The sequence below is a fragment of the Glycine soja genome, chromosome 10, assembly GCF_004193775.1.
Source record: "Glycine soja cultivar W05 chromosome 10, ASM419377v2, whole genome shotgun sequence".
Classification (NCBI taxonomy): Eukaryota; Viridiplantae; Streptophyta; class Magnoliopsida; order Fabales; family Fabaceae; genus Glycine; species Glycine soja.
In genome coordinates, this window is record NC_041011.1 from 42,643,852 (window position 1) to 42,658,970 (window position 15,119).

At 30.8% G+C, this 15,119-nt stretch overlaps 2 protein-coding genes across 2 annotated transcripts; one reads left to right on the forward strand and one right to left on the reverse strand.

Annotated features, from left to right (window-relative positions):
* Positions 1-1,517: 1,517 nt before the first annotated feature.
* LOC114370078 (probably inactive leucine-rich repeat receptor-like protein kinase IMK2) lies at positions 1,518-4,825 on the forward strand. Its single transcript, XM_028327361.1, has 4 exons — positions 1,518-2,191; positions 2,663-2,923; positions 3,039-3,899; positions 4,018-4,825. The coding sequence occupies exons 1-4, from the start codon at positions 1,762-1,764 to the stop codon at positions 4,497-4,499; spliced, it is 2,034 nt and encodes a 677-aa protein (XP_028183162.1). The 5' UTR covers positions 1,518-1,761; the 3' UTR covers positions 4,500-4,825.
* A 3,462-nt stretch (positions 4,826-8,287) lies between these two features.
* LOC114370892 lies at positions 8,288-9,392 on the reverse strand. The gene is made up of 2 exons (XM_028328296.1): positions 9,260-9,392; positions 8,288-9,098 (listed from the first exon to the last, which is right to left on the reverse strand). Exons 1-2 carry the CDS (start codon positions 9,314-9,316, stop codon positions 8,481-8,483), a joined length of 675 nt encoding a protein of 224 aa, XP_028184097.1. The 5' UTR covers positions 9,317-9,392; the 3' UTR covers positions 8,288-8,480.
* Between the last annotated feature and the right edge of the window lie 5,727 nt (positions 9,393-15,119).

Consider the following 15,119-nt stretch of genomic DNA (forward strand, 5'->3'; position numbering starts at 1 on the left):
TTTATATCAAGTTATATTATTTGAATTTTTCACCTCAATAACACTAAAAAATTAAAAAATCATCCAAATAATATAACACAAAAATTATTTATACAAATTATATAAATTATTATTTAAATTTTTCTTTCAAATCAATTTCTCACTTTCGTTTTATTTTTTTATTTCTTTATTTAAAAGTCGTCAAACTAATCTTAAATACATGTTTCATGACTAGACTTATAAGTAGAGGATGTTTAATATCAGATAAATATCTTACACGATAGTCAACATAAATACCTATATTAGATAATAAAAGAAAGATACAAAATTGCTTATTTTATTTTTAAAAAATACTTTTACAAACATAAGTACTTTTTTCATTCATATATACTTGATTAATTTTTATTTCAATTTTTTGTTAAGATTATAAAATATAAGTACAAAAATGAAAAATATATTATAATCACAAATTTGAAGCAACTTTCTTGTATTTTGTATCAGCTTAACTAACACTAAATTAAGTAAAAATATACTTGTAAAACTAAGCATTAAACATGTATTTAAGTCAATTCGACGGACGCTAAATAAAAAAATAACATAATAATGAAAGAAAAAAATAAAACAAAGGTGAGAAATTGATTTGGGAAAATCGATTTCTTGCCTTAAATAATTATTTATATTATTTATGTAAATAATTTTTGGATTATATTATTTAAGTAAGTTTTTAATTTTTTTTAATATTATCGGGGTGAAAAATTCTATATTATTTCACAAAAAAAAGTCATGTTATATTATCCTATTTGATATGGTATAGTTTTGCTGCTTGAAGTTAAATATGGAAGAAAATTTCAACCACGTATCAATGTAAAGGAAAGAGAATAACTTTCCAATATTCTCATTCAAAGTTTGTTTATTACTGACGTTTGAAATAAGAAAAGCAACAGGATATATTATAACATAGCTAAAAATATATAATTACTACCGATGCTACTAACAATAATAAGCATTAATCTTTTTTTTATAATGATTAAACATTAATCAATTACACACACATTGTTGCAATGCATTCTCATGCTCAAGGGAATACTAATTACTAAGCAACATATGTGTATGCATGAATAATTAGTTCTATCGCGAGTTCTGAATAAAATTTAGTTATAAGTATTTGTGAATAAATGTTTTTTTTTTAAGTATACCATCTAAAATTTAGAATCAAAGAAATGAATATTTCTAAAAGGAAAATGCACATACACACCATAAGCCCCACAAAGAAGAAAGAAAGAAACCTTTACTCCTTTTTTCTTCAATGCTTTGATGATCTATTTCCCTATTGTTTTCCACTTTCTAGATTCACTATCCCATTTTGGCAGTGTGTATCTTGCACTTTGCAAGGAAATGATAATTATGTCGATAATGCCAATCATTTAAAAATTATTTTAACAGGATTAAAGTGTTAACTTAATACTACTAACTTACGTTATGATAATGATATGAATAAAGTATTCTATAATGACGCATGAGTGAGAGTACAAGAGAAAATGGCGAGTTTTGAGTTTTTGCAAGTGTCCCAACATTCCACGAACACCACTTTTTACTGCCTTTGATTTATGACTTGACCTGTTCACTACTTCACTTGTCTGGTCTGTGCCTTTTCCACTTCCTTCTCCAACCCTCTTTCCTTTACACAGAAACATAGAGCGTTACGGTTACATTACATAGATTGTCATTAAAAAACCAAAAAATTCAGGACTTGTTGAATCCTAAGCCTTTTTTGAACTGAGAATGGAGTTTTCAGTACTACCACTTTTGTATTCTCTTGTGTTTCTTCTCTCAAACCCAACATGGGTGTGTGGGAATGGAGAGTTGAGAGCACTGATGGATATGAAGGCCAGTTTGGACCCAGAGAGCCTCTATCTACCCTCTTGGAGTATCAATGGTGACCCATGTGATGGATCTTTTGAAGGAGTAGCATGCAATGAGAAGGGTCAGGTGGCAAACATTTCTCTGCAGGGAAAGGGTCTCTTTGGGAAGCTTTCAGCAGCCATTGCTGGCCTAAAGCACTTGACTGGACTCTACTTGCATTATAACTCTTTGTATGGAGAGATACCAAGAGAGATTGCAAACTTGACTGAGCTTGTTGATTTGTATTTGAATGTGAATAATCTGTCCGGGGAAATCCCTCGTAAGATCGCCAGCATGGAGAACTTGCAAGGTTTGTAGTTTTGATTTGTTGGACAAGATTGAAACTTCTATGGTTCTATCTTTGTTTTAAAAAAAATTGACGTATTAAAAGTTTTTTTTTGTGTGTACTTAAATTTTGTTTGGTGATGGGTTTCACTGAAAGGCTTGAGCTTGGTTTTGTTTATTAGTTGTACCATTTCTATTGCTTTATTCCCTCAAGTGGTGAGCATTGAGCTCTCTTGTTTCAAAATAGTGTTCTTTTGAACGTTGGCTTCTGAATCCTGTATTTTATGGCAAACTTTGCACTAATAGTAAGATAGAAAGATCAGTTTTAGTTCTGTTGATTCTCTTTATTTAGTATTTGTTCAAAAACTAAAGTTGCTGCCCAGTATTTGACTTCTTCCTATTGATATCTTTAGCTTTGATTCAAAATAGTGTTCTATTGGTGATTCGTACTTTACTTGGCATTGTGCTTATTTTTCCCTTGTGACTTGATTTGCAGTTTTGCAGCTTTGTTATAATCAGTTGACAGGAAGCATTCCTACACAGCTTGGTGCTTTGGAAAAGCTGAGAGTTGTTGCTTTGCAGTCTAACAATTTAACTGGTGCCATCCCTGCTAATCTAGGTGAATTGGGTATGCTGGTGAGGCTAGATTTGAGCTCTAATAATCTCTTTGGTTCCATTCCCACTAGCCTAGCTGATGCTCCTTCACTGAAGGTTTTGGATGTTCACAACAATACCCTTTCTGGGAATGTACCTCCTGGTAATAATGATGTTACTGCACTTGTTTAATCTCATTGATTCTTTACATTTTTTCAGTAATATGTTTTGCTTGTCTGAAATGTGTTGTTTATTTGCATTTTTTTGGTTTAATGAAGCTCTTAAGAGACTAGATGATGGATTTCTGTATGAATACAATCTGGGGTTATGTGGAGTTGGGTTTTCATCCCTGAAAGCTTGCAATGCTTCGGATCATGTTAATCCTAGCAGACCTGAACCTTATGGAGCAGCCACAAGAGATATCCCAGAAACTGCTAATGTGAAGTTACCTTGCAGGGGAGCTCAGTGCCTTAATTCATCAAAATCCAATCAATCCACATCAATTACAGTTAGCATATTTGTGGTTATGATTGCACTGTGTGCAATTGGTGTTTTGACATTCACAATATATCGTCGAAGAAAACAAAAGCTTGGAGATTCTTTTCATATCAGTGACAGTCATCTAAGCACTGATGAAGCCATTGGTGCATATAGGAAAAATGGATCTCCTTTGGTCAGTCTTGAGTACTCTACTGGATGGGACCCTTTGGCTGATAGTAGGAATTTCAATGGCTATAGTCAAGAGATGTTCCAGAGTTTGAGGTTCAACTTGGAGGAAGTGGAGTCAGCTACTCAGTATTTCTCAGAGTTGAATCTGTTGGGTAAGAATAGCTTTAGTGCAACTTATAGAGGAGTTTTAAGAGATGGATCTGTTGTTGCTGTGAAGAGCATCAGCAAAACTAGTTGCAAGTCGGATGAAGGCGAGTTTATGAAGGGATTGCACATGTTGACCTCACTGAGGAGTGATAATGTAGTGAGGTTGAGAGGATTTTGTTGTTCAAGGGGACGAGGCGAATGCTTTCTGATTTATGATTTTGTTCCTAATGGAAACCTTTCACGCTTCCTTGATGTTAAGGAAGGAGATGGAGAAGTCCTTGAATGGTCAACTAGAGTTTCTATTGTGAAAGGGATTGCTAAAGGTTACCATTCTATTCTACCCTATCCTTATTAAATTACCTTCTTATAATGTAATTAAATGTACTTACTTATGCTTTCTGTTTGAGGTCTATATACTAAACCATTTTTTTCTTGATTCAGGTATGGCATATTTGCATGCATACAAAGCAAACAAGCCCGTTTTGGTTCACCAAAACATCTCAGCTGACAAAGTTCTCATTGATCAACGGTACAATCCATTGCTAGCAGATTCTGGCCTGTACAAGCTTCTCACTAACGATATTGTCTTCTCTGCACTCAAGGGAAGTGCAGCAAAGGGTTACTTGGCGCCTGAATACGCCACAACTGGCCGCTTTTCTGAGACAAGCGATGTTTATGCTTTTGGGGTGATGCTTTTCCAGATCCTTTCAGGGAAGCACGAGATTACTAGCTCAATAAGACTTGCTGCAGAGTCCTCCAAGTTCCAAGAATTTATGGACCCAAATCTCCATGGAAGATACTTCGAATATGAAGCAGCTAAACTGGCAAAGATAGCTTTGCTTTGCTCCCATGAGTCTCCTTTTGAGAGGCCATCCATGGAAGGCATTGTTCAAGAACTGGGGAATTGTAGTAGCTGTTTCTGATTTTCATGATTACTAAGTTAGTTATCACATCACCCCTTTTACCTATGTGGTGACTAGCTGATATGATGATAATTAGGTAGTGCCAACTGCTTATGGAGTTATGCTTGTGGCCTTTCATGGAGATTTAACTTTATCCAAGGACTAGCTTTTATTTGAATGCTTTGGACAGTAGTAGGTTGTATCTTAGAGAATGGACATTTCTTTGATTGTCGAATGTATTTTTCTGTACGAGGTTAATGCTTCCAGAATTTTCAGTCCGCAACAAAAAATCCGACGAACTAGACTCCGGATTTCAATCATTAAAATTTTATTACCTCATTCCTTCATCCTGAGAATGATTTTGCACCCGGTAGAACATTATTTTTACTAACGAATATAGATATTTTTGGTTTAGTTCACAAGTATTTTATACTGAAAGTAATGATTTAGTCGGGTAGGATTATTATTGATGATAAATTTTTTTTATTTAAGTATTTAACACAGTTGTATGATATAGATATAGATCTATGATTTCCTGTGCTTATCGTCCAAGTATTTTTACTACACAATACACACATCACATACCTTATGAAGATTTTTACATGAATAGTTTTTTTGGTACAACTACTACTACCACCAATTATATGTGGGGGGACCCGAGCCTTTAACCAAGTCAAAGTCCTGATGTTTTTTTACACTCATCTATACTTAATAAAAAACTTCGTATTCGAACCCATGACCAACAAGTTACTAAGGTACAACTTTACCGCTGCACCAGGGCTCGTCCTCACTCATCTATACTTAATGAAAAAACTTTTAAATGCGTTGGGTATATCAACATATAAAATTATTATGGACTTTTAAGTTAAAATATTAAAATCAAGGATGAATTGTTTATTATTTTGCTAAACTCATTAAAACTAAGTTAAAAAATATATATAGGTAACAAAAATCCCACGTAAAATGTTCAATGAAGGATGTGTATCACTGCAATTTTTTCCTTTTCCTGTGGAACCATGCTCAGTGCTCATCTTCCAGAATGATATAAAAGGAAATGCAAAACACGGATACCTTATTAGTAGTGGATATTTGTTACAACAAAAGGATAGGCATAGGAGATATAATATGAATATATGATGAGACTGGGGTAGAGAGCCTACCCTTATTAAGAAAGATGGGGTAGGAGACCTTTGTTTTTGTGCGACTCAAGACTTGTCAGAGGATGGATGTTCCCACATGTTATGGGTACTTGGGCTCACTTGTGTACTGGGTCAAATAATTAATACAACAAACCCCACCCTAGCCCAATGGGTCAGTCAGGACCGTATGCTCAATTTTCCGAAAGAAAACTGAGAAATTGCATAATTTGCATTCTTAGTGCACAATTATATATTTATTTTGCTAAAATACGTTTTTCCTCATAAATAAGAAATGTTCAAAGTTTATTCCAGTAAATTCTTTTAATATTTTTTTCATTCTCATAAAATTAAAACGTATCATTTTTTAGTCTCGACCTAAACCTGTGATGATAATTTTTTACATTGTTTATATATGTGTATAACCGATATAAAAAAATAATACATAAGTTCAGATATTCAAATCGTAATTCAGATAAAATATGGTACATTTTAATTTTAGAGAACAAAAAACATACTAAATTTTTCACTGGATGAATTCTGAATATTTTCAGGTGAATATGAGTAGAGCTATGAAAATGGGCAGTCTGCCCGCTGCCCGTGCCCGGTCTATCAGGTCAAGGTATGAAAAGCAATCAGGTCCAGCTTGATCCAAATTTTTTGTGAGTTACATATTTGCTGGTTTAGTCTGACTGGGCCAATTTGGCCGACGGTAATAATATTTAAGTACATGGAAAAAGTAAAGTAAAGAAAAATTAATATAGAATATTGTTTTGAGAAAAAGCGTTAAAGTCGTTATAAAATAATTTTATATTATTATCTAATTATAAATTATTATATATGATAAGTTTGTTTACTTATACAAAATTGGAAAGTGTATAACACTATTAAACTCTATTATCTTTTCTAAAATATATTTTCTTATTTTTATGTCCTTGTGTGTGTAAATTGGAAATCTATCATGTTTTTAAAAATAGAACTTTCTAAGAAACTCTTTAATTTTGATATATCAAATTATTAGTGTCCGTCCTCTATATATTGATGTTGGTAGAGTTGACAATTCTTAACTATCATTACAGGCCATAAAGCAGAAGCAGTGTAGGATTAGGAAGCAGCAACACTGCAATAACCTATAACTAACTGCACACAGCAAAATAGTACTACACATCAAGCTATTGTTATTAACATCTGAAGACAATATTTCTCTGAAGCTCATCACACTCCACATGTTAATGCTGGTAGTGATTCCGAAAACATGTAGGCATGGATTAGCTGTTCTTGAGTGCTAATTAAGCTGCTTGTTAATGAATTATTAATACACTCTTATCTGATGCTAATACACAACTAAGCAGCCAGCTTAGTGTCAAGGGTTGTGCTGTAATTTTCATAGACAAAACTACACAAGCCCCACGTTGGAGCAGGTAGCAGCAGTCCGGCCCAGTTGGTTGTAATTTAATTGGAGGAGCACAAAACAAAACAATGTATTTAAGGTACTCTTATTGTTGTCTTTACAGCCTGTTGTGTGTACCTTGGACATGCTGCAACTAGGTCTAAGGTCTGTTTTTTGCTATTCAATCCCCTTCACGTGGATGTTTAGTGCCTTAGTTTTGACTATAATCAAGTAGAAATGGGTTGGCTTATGAACAAGTTTAATTTTGATACATTTTATACTCTCAATTAATATTTATCTTAGATATGATTTTTAAAATAATTATTATGTGTTATTTGATGATTAGATAATGATGTATTTTTTTTACACTATTACAATTTAGTTCTTTGATCATTTAGGAGATTGTTCGGTAAACAAAATGCTATTGTTTTTTTACAGAATTTTACAGAACAAATGAACTAAATTTTGGTCTGGAATGAAAACTGAGATAAGAAGCTTGTTTTGAATATGGAATGAGGCGATAAAATTATTATATGCGACAAACCTCTCAAGATTACTAGTTAAGTTGGAACTAATGAATAACATGTATGAAATAATTTTGTTTGACTTAGATAAAACTATCATGTGGAATAAAACTCTTGGAGACTTATGGTTGAGCTAAATGGATTACATGTATGAGACAATCTTGTCAGAGGTATGATTATTATAGAAGATAAAGCTTTTGAGATTATTGGTTAAACGGAAACAACTTCACGTTTAGTTGATTTAATGTTTGGTGTTACTAAGATAAGAAAACGATACTGCTTATTTATTGATATATTTTTTGAAAAAAAAAACCTTCAATTCATATAATGCTTGATGCGACATAATCTCAAGTGGTAAAAAATTGGAATTGAGGAGGAAGTTTCTTAATTTTAAAATTGAAAAAGTTATAAAATCGTATTTGATGTGTTTGTTAATTTGAAAGATCTATAATTTGATTATTCTATTGTAAATAATAGTATGCACACGTTCTGATACGAATCAATCTTTTCCTCAATCTTCTTTATGGGTTTTATATTCAAAGTTCAACCGAAATAGAGATTTTCTAAGTAAGATTCGCATATATGCATGCCCCCGTGATTTCAAATGTCTTAAAGGAACCTTCGGGGAAGGTAATTAACATGGAATATATTTGCATGGATCTCAGAGGAAAGGGACAATTTAATTTGACAAAGAGTTAGTAAATATTGCTGGTCTATTATGCGTGGCCTTCATTCTCTCTTGGTTAGAACAAATGCAAATTAAACACAACAAAACTTTTCAACCAATTTTATCCAATTTATGTTTTATAATTTGGTATATACATATTGTAAAATAGGACTAATTACTCCTAGTACTTCATATTAGAAGCAAAATTTAGCACTCATTTTTGCCTAGAACAAAATGGTGAGGAGTTGGAGGAGGCTAATATTGTACTACCATACATGCACATGATTAAGCTTGGACCACTTTCCTTTGAGGAAATCTGACCCTGAACACATGTTCCTCGCCTGTGCATTTATCTACCTTTACAACCCAACGGCTTTTGACTTTTCCCATAATTCTGTTTCCATATTTTGGACTTGTTTCACTCACTCCAAATCTTGTCACAAGTAAACCTCCTCCTATAGGCAGAAGCTGAGTTTTTGAACCACATGCCAAACAAGACTTTCTGCAGCTAAATGCATTGTACCCTACAACCACTGTCCCATTTTGCTTCCTACCCTCTTGAACTGCTCTAAGGATCTCTTCATGGTTCTCAAGGTTGCAGTCAATGAGCACAAAATCTGCTGCCTGATCATAGTGCTCTAAAAGCACTTCTTGAGCTTCTCCAACCATGAATTGAACTTGATGAGAAGCCATTCTTCCCATGGAAATTTTGGAAGCTCTTAGCTCTTCATGGCTAGGGACAATACAAATGACTTTGCCACCAGTTTGGTTAGCAGCAGCAACCAATGCTAGTGTGGTGGAGTCAGCTGCACCACCACATGCCACAACCATAAGTTGTGCATTGTTTCCTGCAGCTAGTGCTGATATAAACTCTGCTACATCTGGCTCTTTGCACTTTTGACCCTGAAGAATAAAACAAGCCAACAATCAGTTAAAACAATACTATCATGTAAAGTTTTTGAAGATATATATAAAGAGAGAGTTTAAGAAGAGGGCTAGGAGTTTTTTTTAGACATGTTGTTAGAGAGTTAAGAGACTAATATAATCAACAGTTCAATACTCACCATTTTCAAAGTGCTGAGGTAGGCCTTTGTGGCATTTTCTGCAGACCAGCAAGCCATAGTGGTTGCTTTAGCTCTTCTGAGGGTTTGTTGAGTGGAAGAGGATTTTCTGAGATTTGATTCAAATGATGATGAGTGCCTTGGCTTTGGTTCTTGTGCTATAAATATATAGGAGGAACTAAGGGATCTCACTGCTGGACATAGTGGGTCATGTGTCATTCCAACTAGCTTAGACAGAAAATTATATGATAATATGCAAAATGACATGTATGTACCAAAAAACAATGCTTATTTGATTTTGTCGGGGTTCCTATGTTGGATTATTTATTTGAAGATTATTATTAATTAGTTATTATCTATAATAGAATTTTTTGTATATATCATTAAATATATTAATTATAGAGATTATTTCTTCAATATATATATATATATATATACACCCAAATTCGTCCCTTCTTTCAGGTAAAAAACAGTTCTTCCTTTGCTAATTTTCTTCTATTAGACGAATTTAACAGGAAGAAAATACATAATTTTCCACGGAAAAAGATTTGAGATTAAGAAAAAAGGCAAATGACGAAACACATGCACACATATATTCCATGCCAAATAGAAACGAAGTAGGTATATATACTAATTGATTTCATCAATCTTTCTGTCTACCAACTGGAGCTTAATTAGGCGAGCTTCCTGGATATTGGGACAACGCATTAGAAAAATATTCAATAATAACCTTGGCTTATAGTTAAAAAGATAAACTCATTAAGAGTTTATTAATCAAGATTTCTATTTATTTAGGAAATATTACATAAGTAGTTTCAGCATGAAGGAAGGATTAGGTAATGTTTTTCTTAAAGTGACAATTTCATTAAGATATTTTTTTACTATGATATTTATATGAAATAATTTCTACCCGAAGAAAATCCTAATTTAAACTTTAAATTATTTGTTAGTATGAGACGAAACTAATGAATTAAATAACCTTAATTTCTTCAATATTTGGTAGTTTTATTCCCAAAACAATTTTCTAAGAGTTTATATATCCAAAATTATAATAATTAATTAGCATTAAAAAATTCATAAAATTAAGAAATTGGTATACCTCGTACCTATTACTAATAATCTTCAAGGCTCTCATTCTTGGCACAAACAATACAAATGTGTATACATAAAAGAAAAATACATTCAATATTTTTAACCGGACATGTCCATTACTACATTAGTCCCCAAACACATTCATTAATATTAATATAAACGTTGCCTTACAATAGAAAGACAACAATATATATAAACCATTCCGTAATATGAAAGGTTTAAACGAATTTGTTCCTATTAATGTCTTCGATCACCAACTAAACGTGTGTTAGGTGCAGGCAGAAAAGAACAATCATATATTTCATGCAGACATAAGCACATTCATCTTTAATATGTACAGTGTCTTGGTTGCACGGATTGTCTGTACATTGCTCTTGCTCAGGAAGTTGTTATCACAGTGTGGATTCACGCAAACGAAAAATGTACTGAATCACGGATATGTAGCAAAAAGCTTAACGTCAATGTTCTCGTAATTTTGAACAGATAATTAATGAAAATGAAAAATAAACTACAAAGGGAGAGTAAATTAATTAATATCTAGTTTAAGAGGAGTATCTGAAACCTATTATCCAACACACTTTTTAATACACTACTCTTCTCTTTAGTTGAAATTTAGTTGAGTTTTACTAATTTGAAAATGGAAGCCAATAAATGAAAATTGGAAGTTTGGAACACATATATATTTATCAGCCAACTGAGAATTATAAATTTAGATTATATATATAATCATACATAAACACAAACACACACACACTTTATCTTATTTCTCTCAATAACCAAAACTTGATTAAATTACTTTAATTAAAAATAACCTTTTTCGATAACTTTTTTATATATTAAATTTATTAATCTAAATGTTAAATGGAAATTTATTATTAAGTTGATCAAGTCTACAAATTTTTATTCATCAAATAAATTCAATTTAACATATATTATTTTTAAAGAAATTCAAGAAAAATATAAATGATAAAATTACATAACTACAAATGTCTGGTTTATCTAAAATTTGTTATACATTATCTTTGAAATAATATGTCAATATTTAACAGTTAAATTAATACAAAAAATTATAGAAATTATTAAAAAGAAGAAAAGAGAGAGGAAATGTATCACGAAGAAAGGAGAATGCGAAAAAATCAAATTTCAACCATGCAATTAAAATGAGTAATTATGATTAAAAGTAATTAAAATAATAACTATTAAGTACAAAATTTAGGAAAATATTTATGAACAGTTATATATTTGACACCTTGAGATAAAAAAGAATGAACAGAAAAAAATATAATTATTGTAGATGATATTATTTAATAAAAAGAGAAGGATAAAGAGAAAAAAAGAATGTCAAGTATGTATTTGTGATATATGGGTGTTCATATTTTAAATATCATTTATCTTGTGAATGATATTTTAAATATCCATCATTAATATCTCTTTTTTTTTCTTATCACATTATATCATTTATCATACTTTATATATATATATATATATATATATATATATATATATATATATATTCTATCTCACTAACTAGCTAAATGTCTACTTAGCATTTCAGCGTCCAAACATATTTTTCCTATTCGTTTACTAGGAGTATGTTAATAAAATAGGATATGGAAAAAAAATCACAATGTATCTAATTAAACAATGACTTTCAAATTGATTAAATAAATCGTTGTATCTCTTTTATAAAGTATCAAATCATTATGAAATCTGTATGAAATATAAAATCTGTATAGAAACATGATAAACAGACCTTTTTTAACAAACCTAAAAACTAAAAAGCTTGGTTCTATTTGAGTTTTACAAAAGACCTGACTCTTAAATTAAGTGTTGTCTCCTAATTAAGTGACTCTATTGGTCCATGAAACTTAAATTGGCCTAGTTTTGAACGTCCAAAGGCCAACTTTTTGGGCAAAATCTTTAGGTTTTATATTAAATTAGGGAGAGAAACACCAAGTTGTAAGCAAAATATAGGATTGGTAGACCCTAGAGACATGCCAACGCCAAACACCCTCGAGAAGATAGACTTAGCTGGCTATGGTACTTAAGAAAACGCTGTTTGATTCTTTCTGCATTAGAGAAAGCAAACAAAGATCTAGATCACATTCAATTGCTTCCCCTACCAAGAACATTGTTTACAAGGGTGAGTAAATTTTCTGTCTACTGGTCTCTAATTTAATTGCATTATAATATGCCCCCCATTTGTCTGATTCTGCTGGGGACTAAGGAGGATGGTGCAAAAAAAAAAAAATTGGAGGACCGTTTATGAAGTCTTAAACAAAGAAATTTCCTTGGTTTTTCTCTTTACAATTTTCTAATACAAATTCCCCGATTCCATGGTTTTCTCCAATTTGATATTTGAAGAATCTAATAGGATATAGCAATATATTGAATATGAGAACGTGGGGTTCTGAGAAGGACGCAAAATGTATCGGAGCCGAATTCAACACACGAATACAAATATATGATCAAGAATTAAATTAATGAGACATGTAAAACATTAAAAAAAAAAAAAACTAAAGTATAGACAAGTTGTGGGTCTATGGTCTATACATTATGGTTCAATAGTTTTTGGGTGTATCCATGAAGTGGACACGTTTTTATGGGTCAGCATACCTCATTGATGAGCCAAGTATGGTACCTTATCCGGTACCATTGTCATCTACCTCTTGTAATTTATGCATGCATGCATGTATCTGTACGATCTTCGTCTTCAAACATATCCGTAGCATAAAAGAAAGAAAAAAAAAAGGAGAACAAAATAATTCGTGATCTGCATATTTCGATGTTCTGCCATGAGATTAAATATGCTCGTTCGATCTACATGCAATTAGCTAGGTTCATAACATTGTATTTGAAAGGTTATTTTCATTCTCTGTTTTTCATTTATGTTACGTATACATTTTTAACGCATTTTTTGTTATTTATTAAAAAAAATTGAATCACACTCCTTATTTAATGAAAATATATTTTAAAGCGTGTTACTAACACACTACCACGTCTCTTTTCTTATATCATTATCATCGAAACAAATCAAGAGAAAAAATAACTCTTTTTTCCTGAAGAAAACATTAATTTATGAGACTACTATTAACAACAAATATCAACAATTTGATATTACATAAATTGTGTCTTTTATATATAAACTATTTTTTTATACGGAACTAAAGCTTACTTTTTGATATTTTTAAAAGTCTCATGCTTTATCTTGATTGAATATATATATATATATATATATATATATATATATATATATATATAAATTCAATCAAGATAAAGCATGAGACTTTTAAAAATATCAAAGTAAATTTTTATTTAAGAAAAATATGTTTTTAGTTTTTATATATTTTTAGTTTATGAAACTTCATATTGTTCCATGTTCATAAATTTTATTAAAAATATGTTTTTAATTCCTCCTCACATATGATGTTGATGCTGTTTATTATGTGACACATAGATTACACGATTATTGTTATTTTTCTTTTATAAACATGACAATGAATTATTCTAGGTGGTATTTTGAATTAAAAAACTAAAGGCTTTATTTTTAAAGAGAATCAAAATAAAATAAAAAAAAACTTTACTCTTTCTTAATTGTTTTCTTTGTGTCCACGAATCTATGGGAATTACTAAGGGGGACTCTCATCTTGTTTAAAAATTACACTCAACAAACAAACAAAATTAGAAGATGTAAGAACATATATGTGACACAAAATATTGAAGAATGAAAGTTGAAATCAAGATAGAGAAGAAGTCGTTGAAAATTAGGATTCGATGTGTTTGAAAGTAATATTAGATAATTTCATTTAAAAATTAATAATCAATTTTCCACATATTTTTAATTAATTTTTTTAGAAAAAGAAATTAAAAAAAAATACATTGCTTGCCACACTAGACACAACCCATTAGTGAAGATTATGTGAGGAAGAACTAAAAATAAGTTTTTTTTTATAAAAAAAATTAGGGACTAAATTAGAAGATATGCAAGTTCAAGGACAAAAAAAAATAATGAAAAATATAACGACAAAAAATATATATTTTTTCTTTTTGTTTATATAATTTAAAATTTAAAGTGTGTACTCTCACGATAAATTAGTTTTCTCACTGAATATTCACTAAGATTCTTAGAGTTTAATTAGAATTTAGAATACATCATCCGCATAAATATTTTTATATAACTACAATTAATTATTAAAGACATCCAGATATTATTTATTAACTTATTCCTTCTTAAAAACTAAGAAGATTAACGTTACCATATATGCCTTAGATAAGTGGGTTAGTAATTAGTATTCGATTGTGAGGTTAGAAAATTAGTTGAATTAATACATTTTTTAGGAGATATAAGATTAATTAAATGAAAAAATATGAAGAAAGAAAATAATTAACATATCGTAAGTTTAATTTTTTTTATTAAAAAAATTAATAAATTAATAATTAATATTTATTAATATATATATATTTTTCTTTTTCTCCCTAAAAGTTCAAACCACAGCCCACAACTTGAAGAAATTGCTCTAGAATGTGTTTTCTTTTCTTTCCTTTTCCTTCATGTCATGGGTCACGCATGTCATCTGAGCCAATAACTACATGTTGTCGACTTAACCATTTCCTGTTGGGATATGCTTCTGGATGATTTATGACCGTAGATGGAAAAAAAATAAAAATAGTGAGACACCTGTCACTTACAAATCTCACGGTCTATGGACTCACTAAAATTATACCACTTAAAATTAGCCATTGATTAACAACAACAAAAATAGCCATTGAA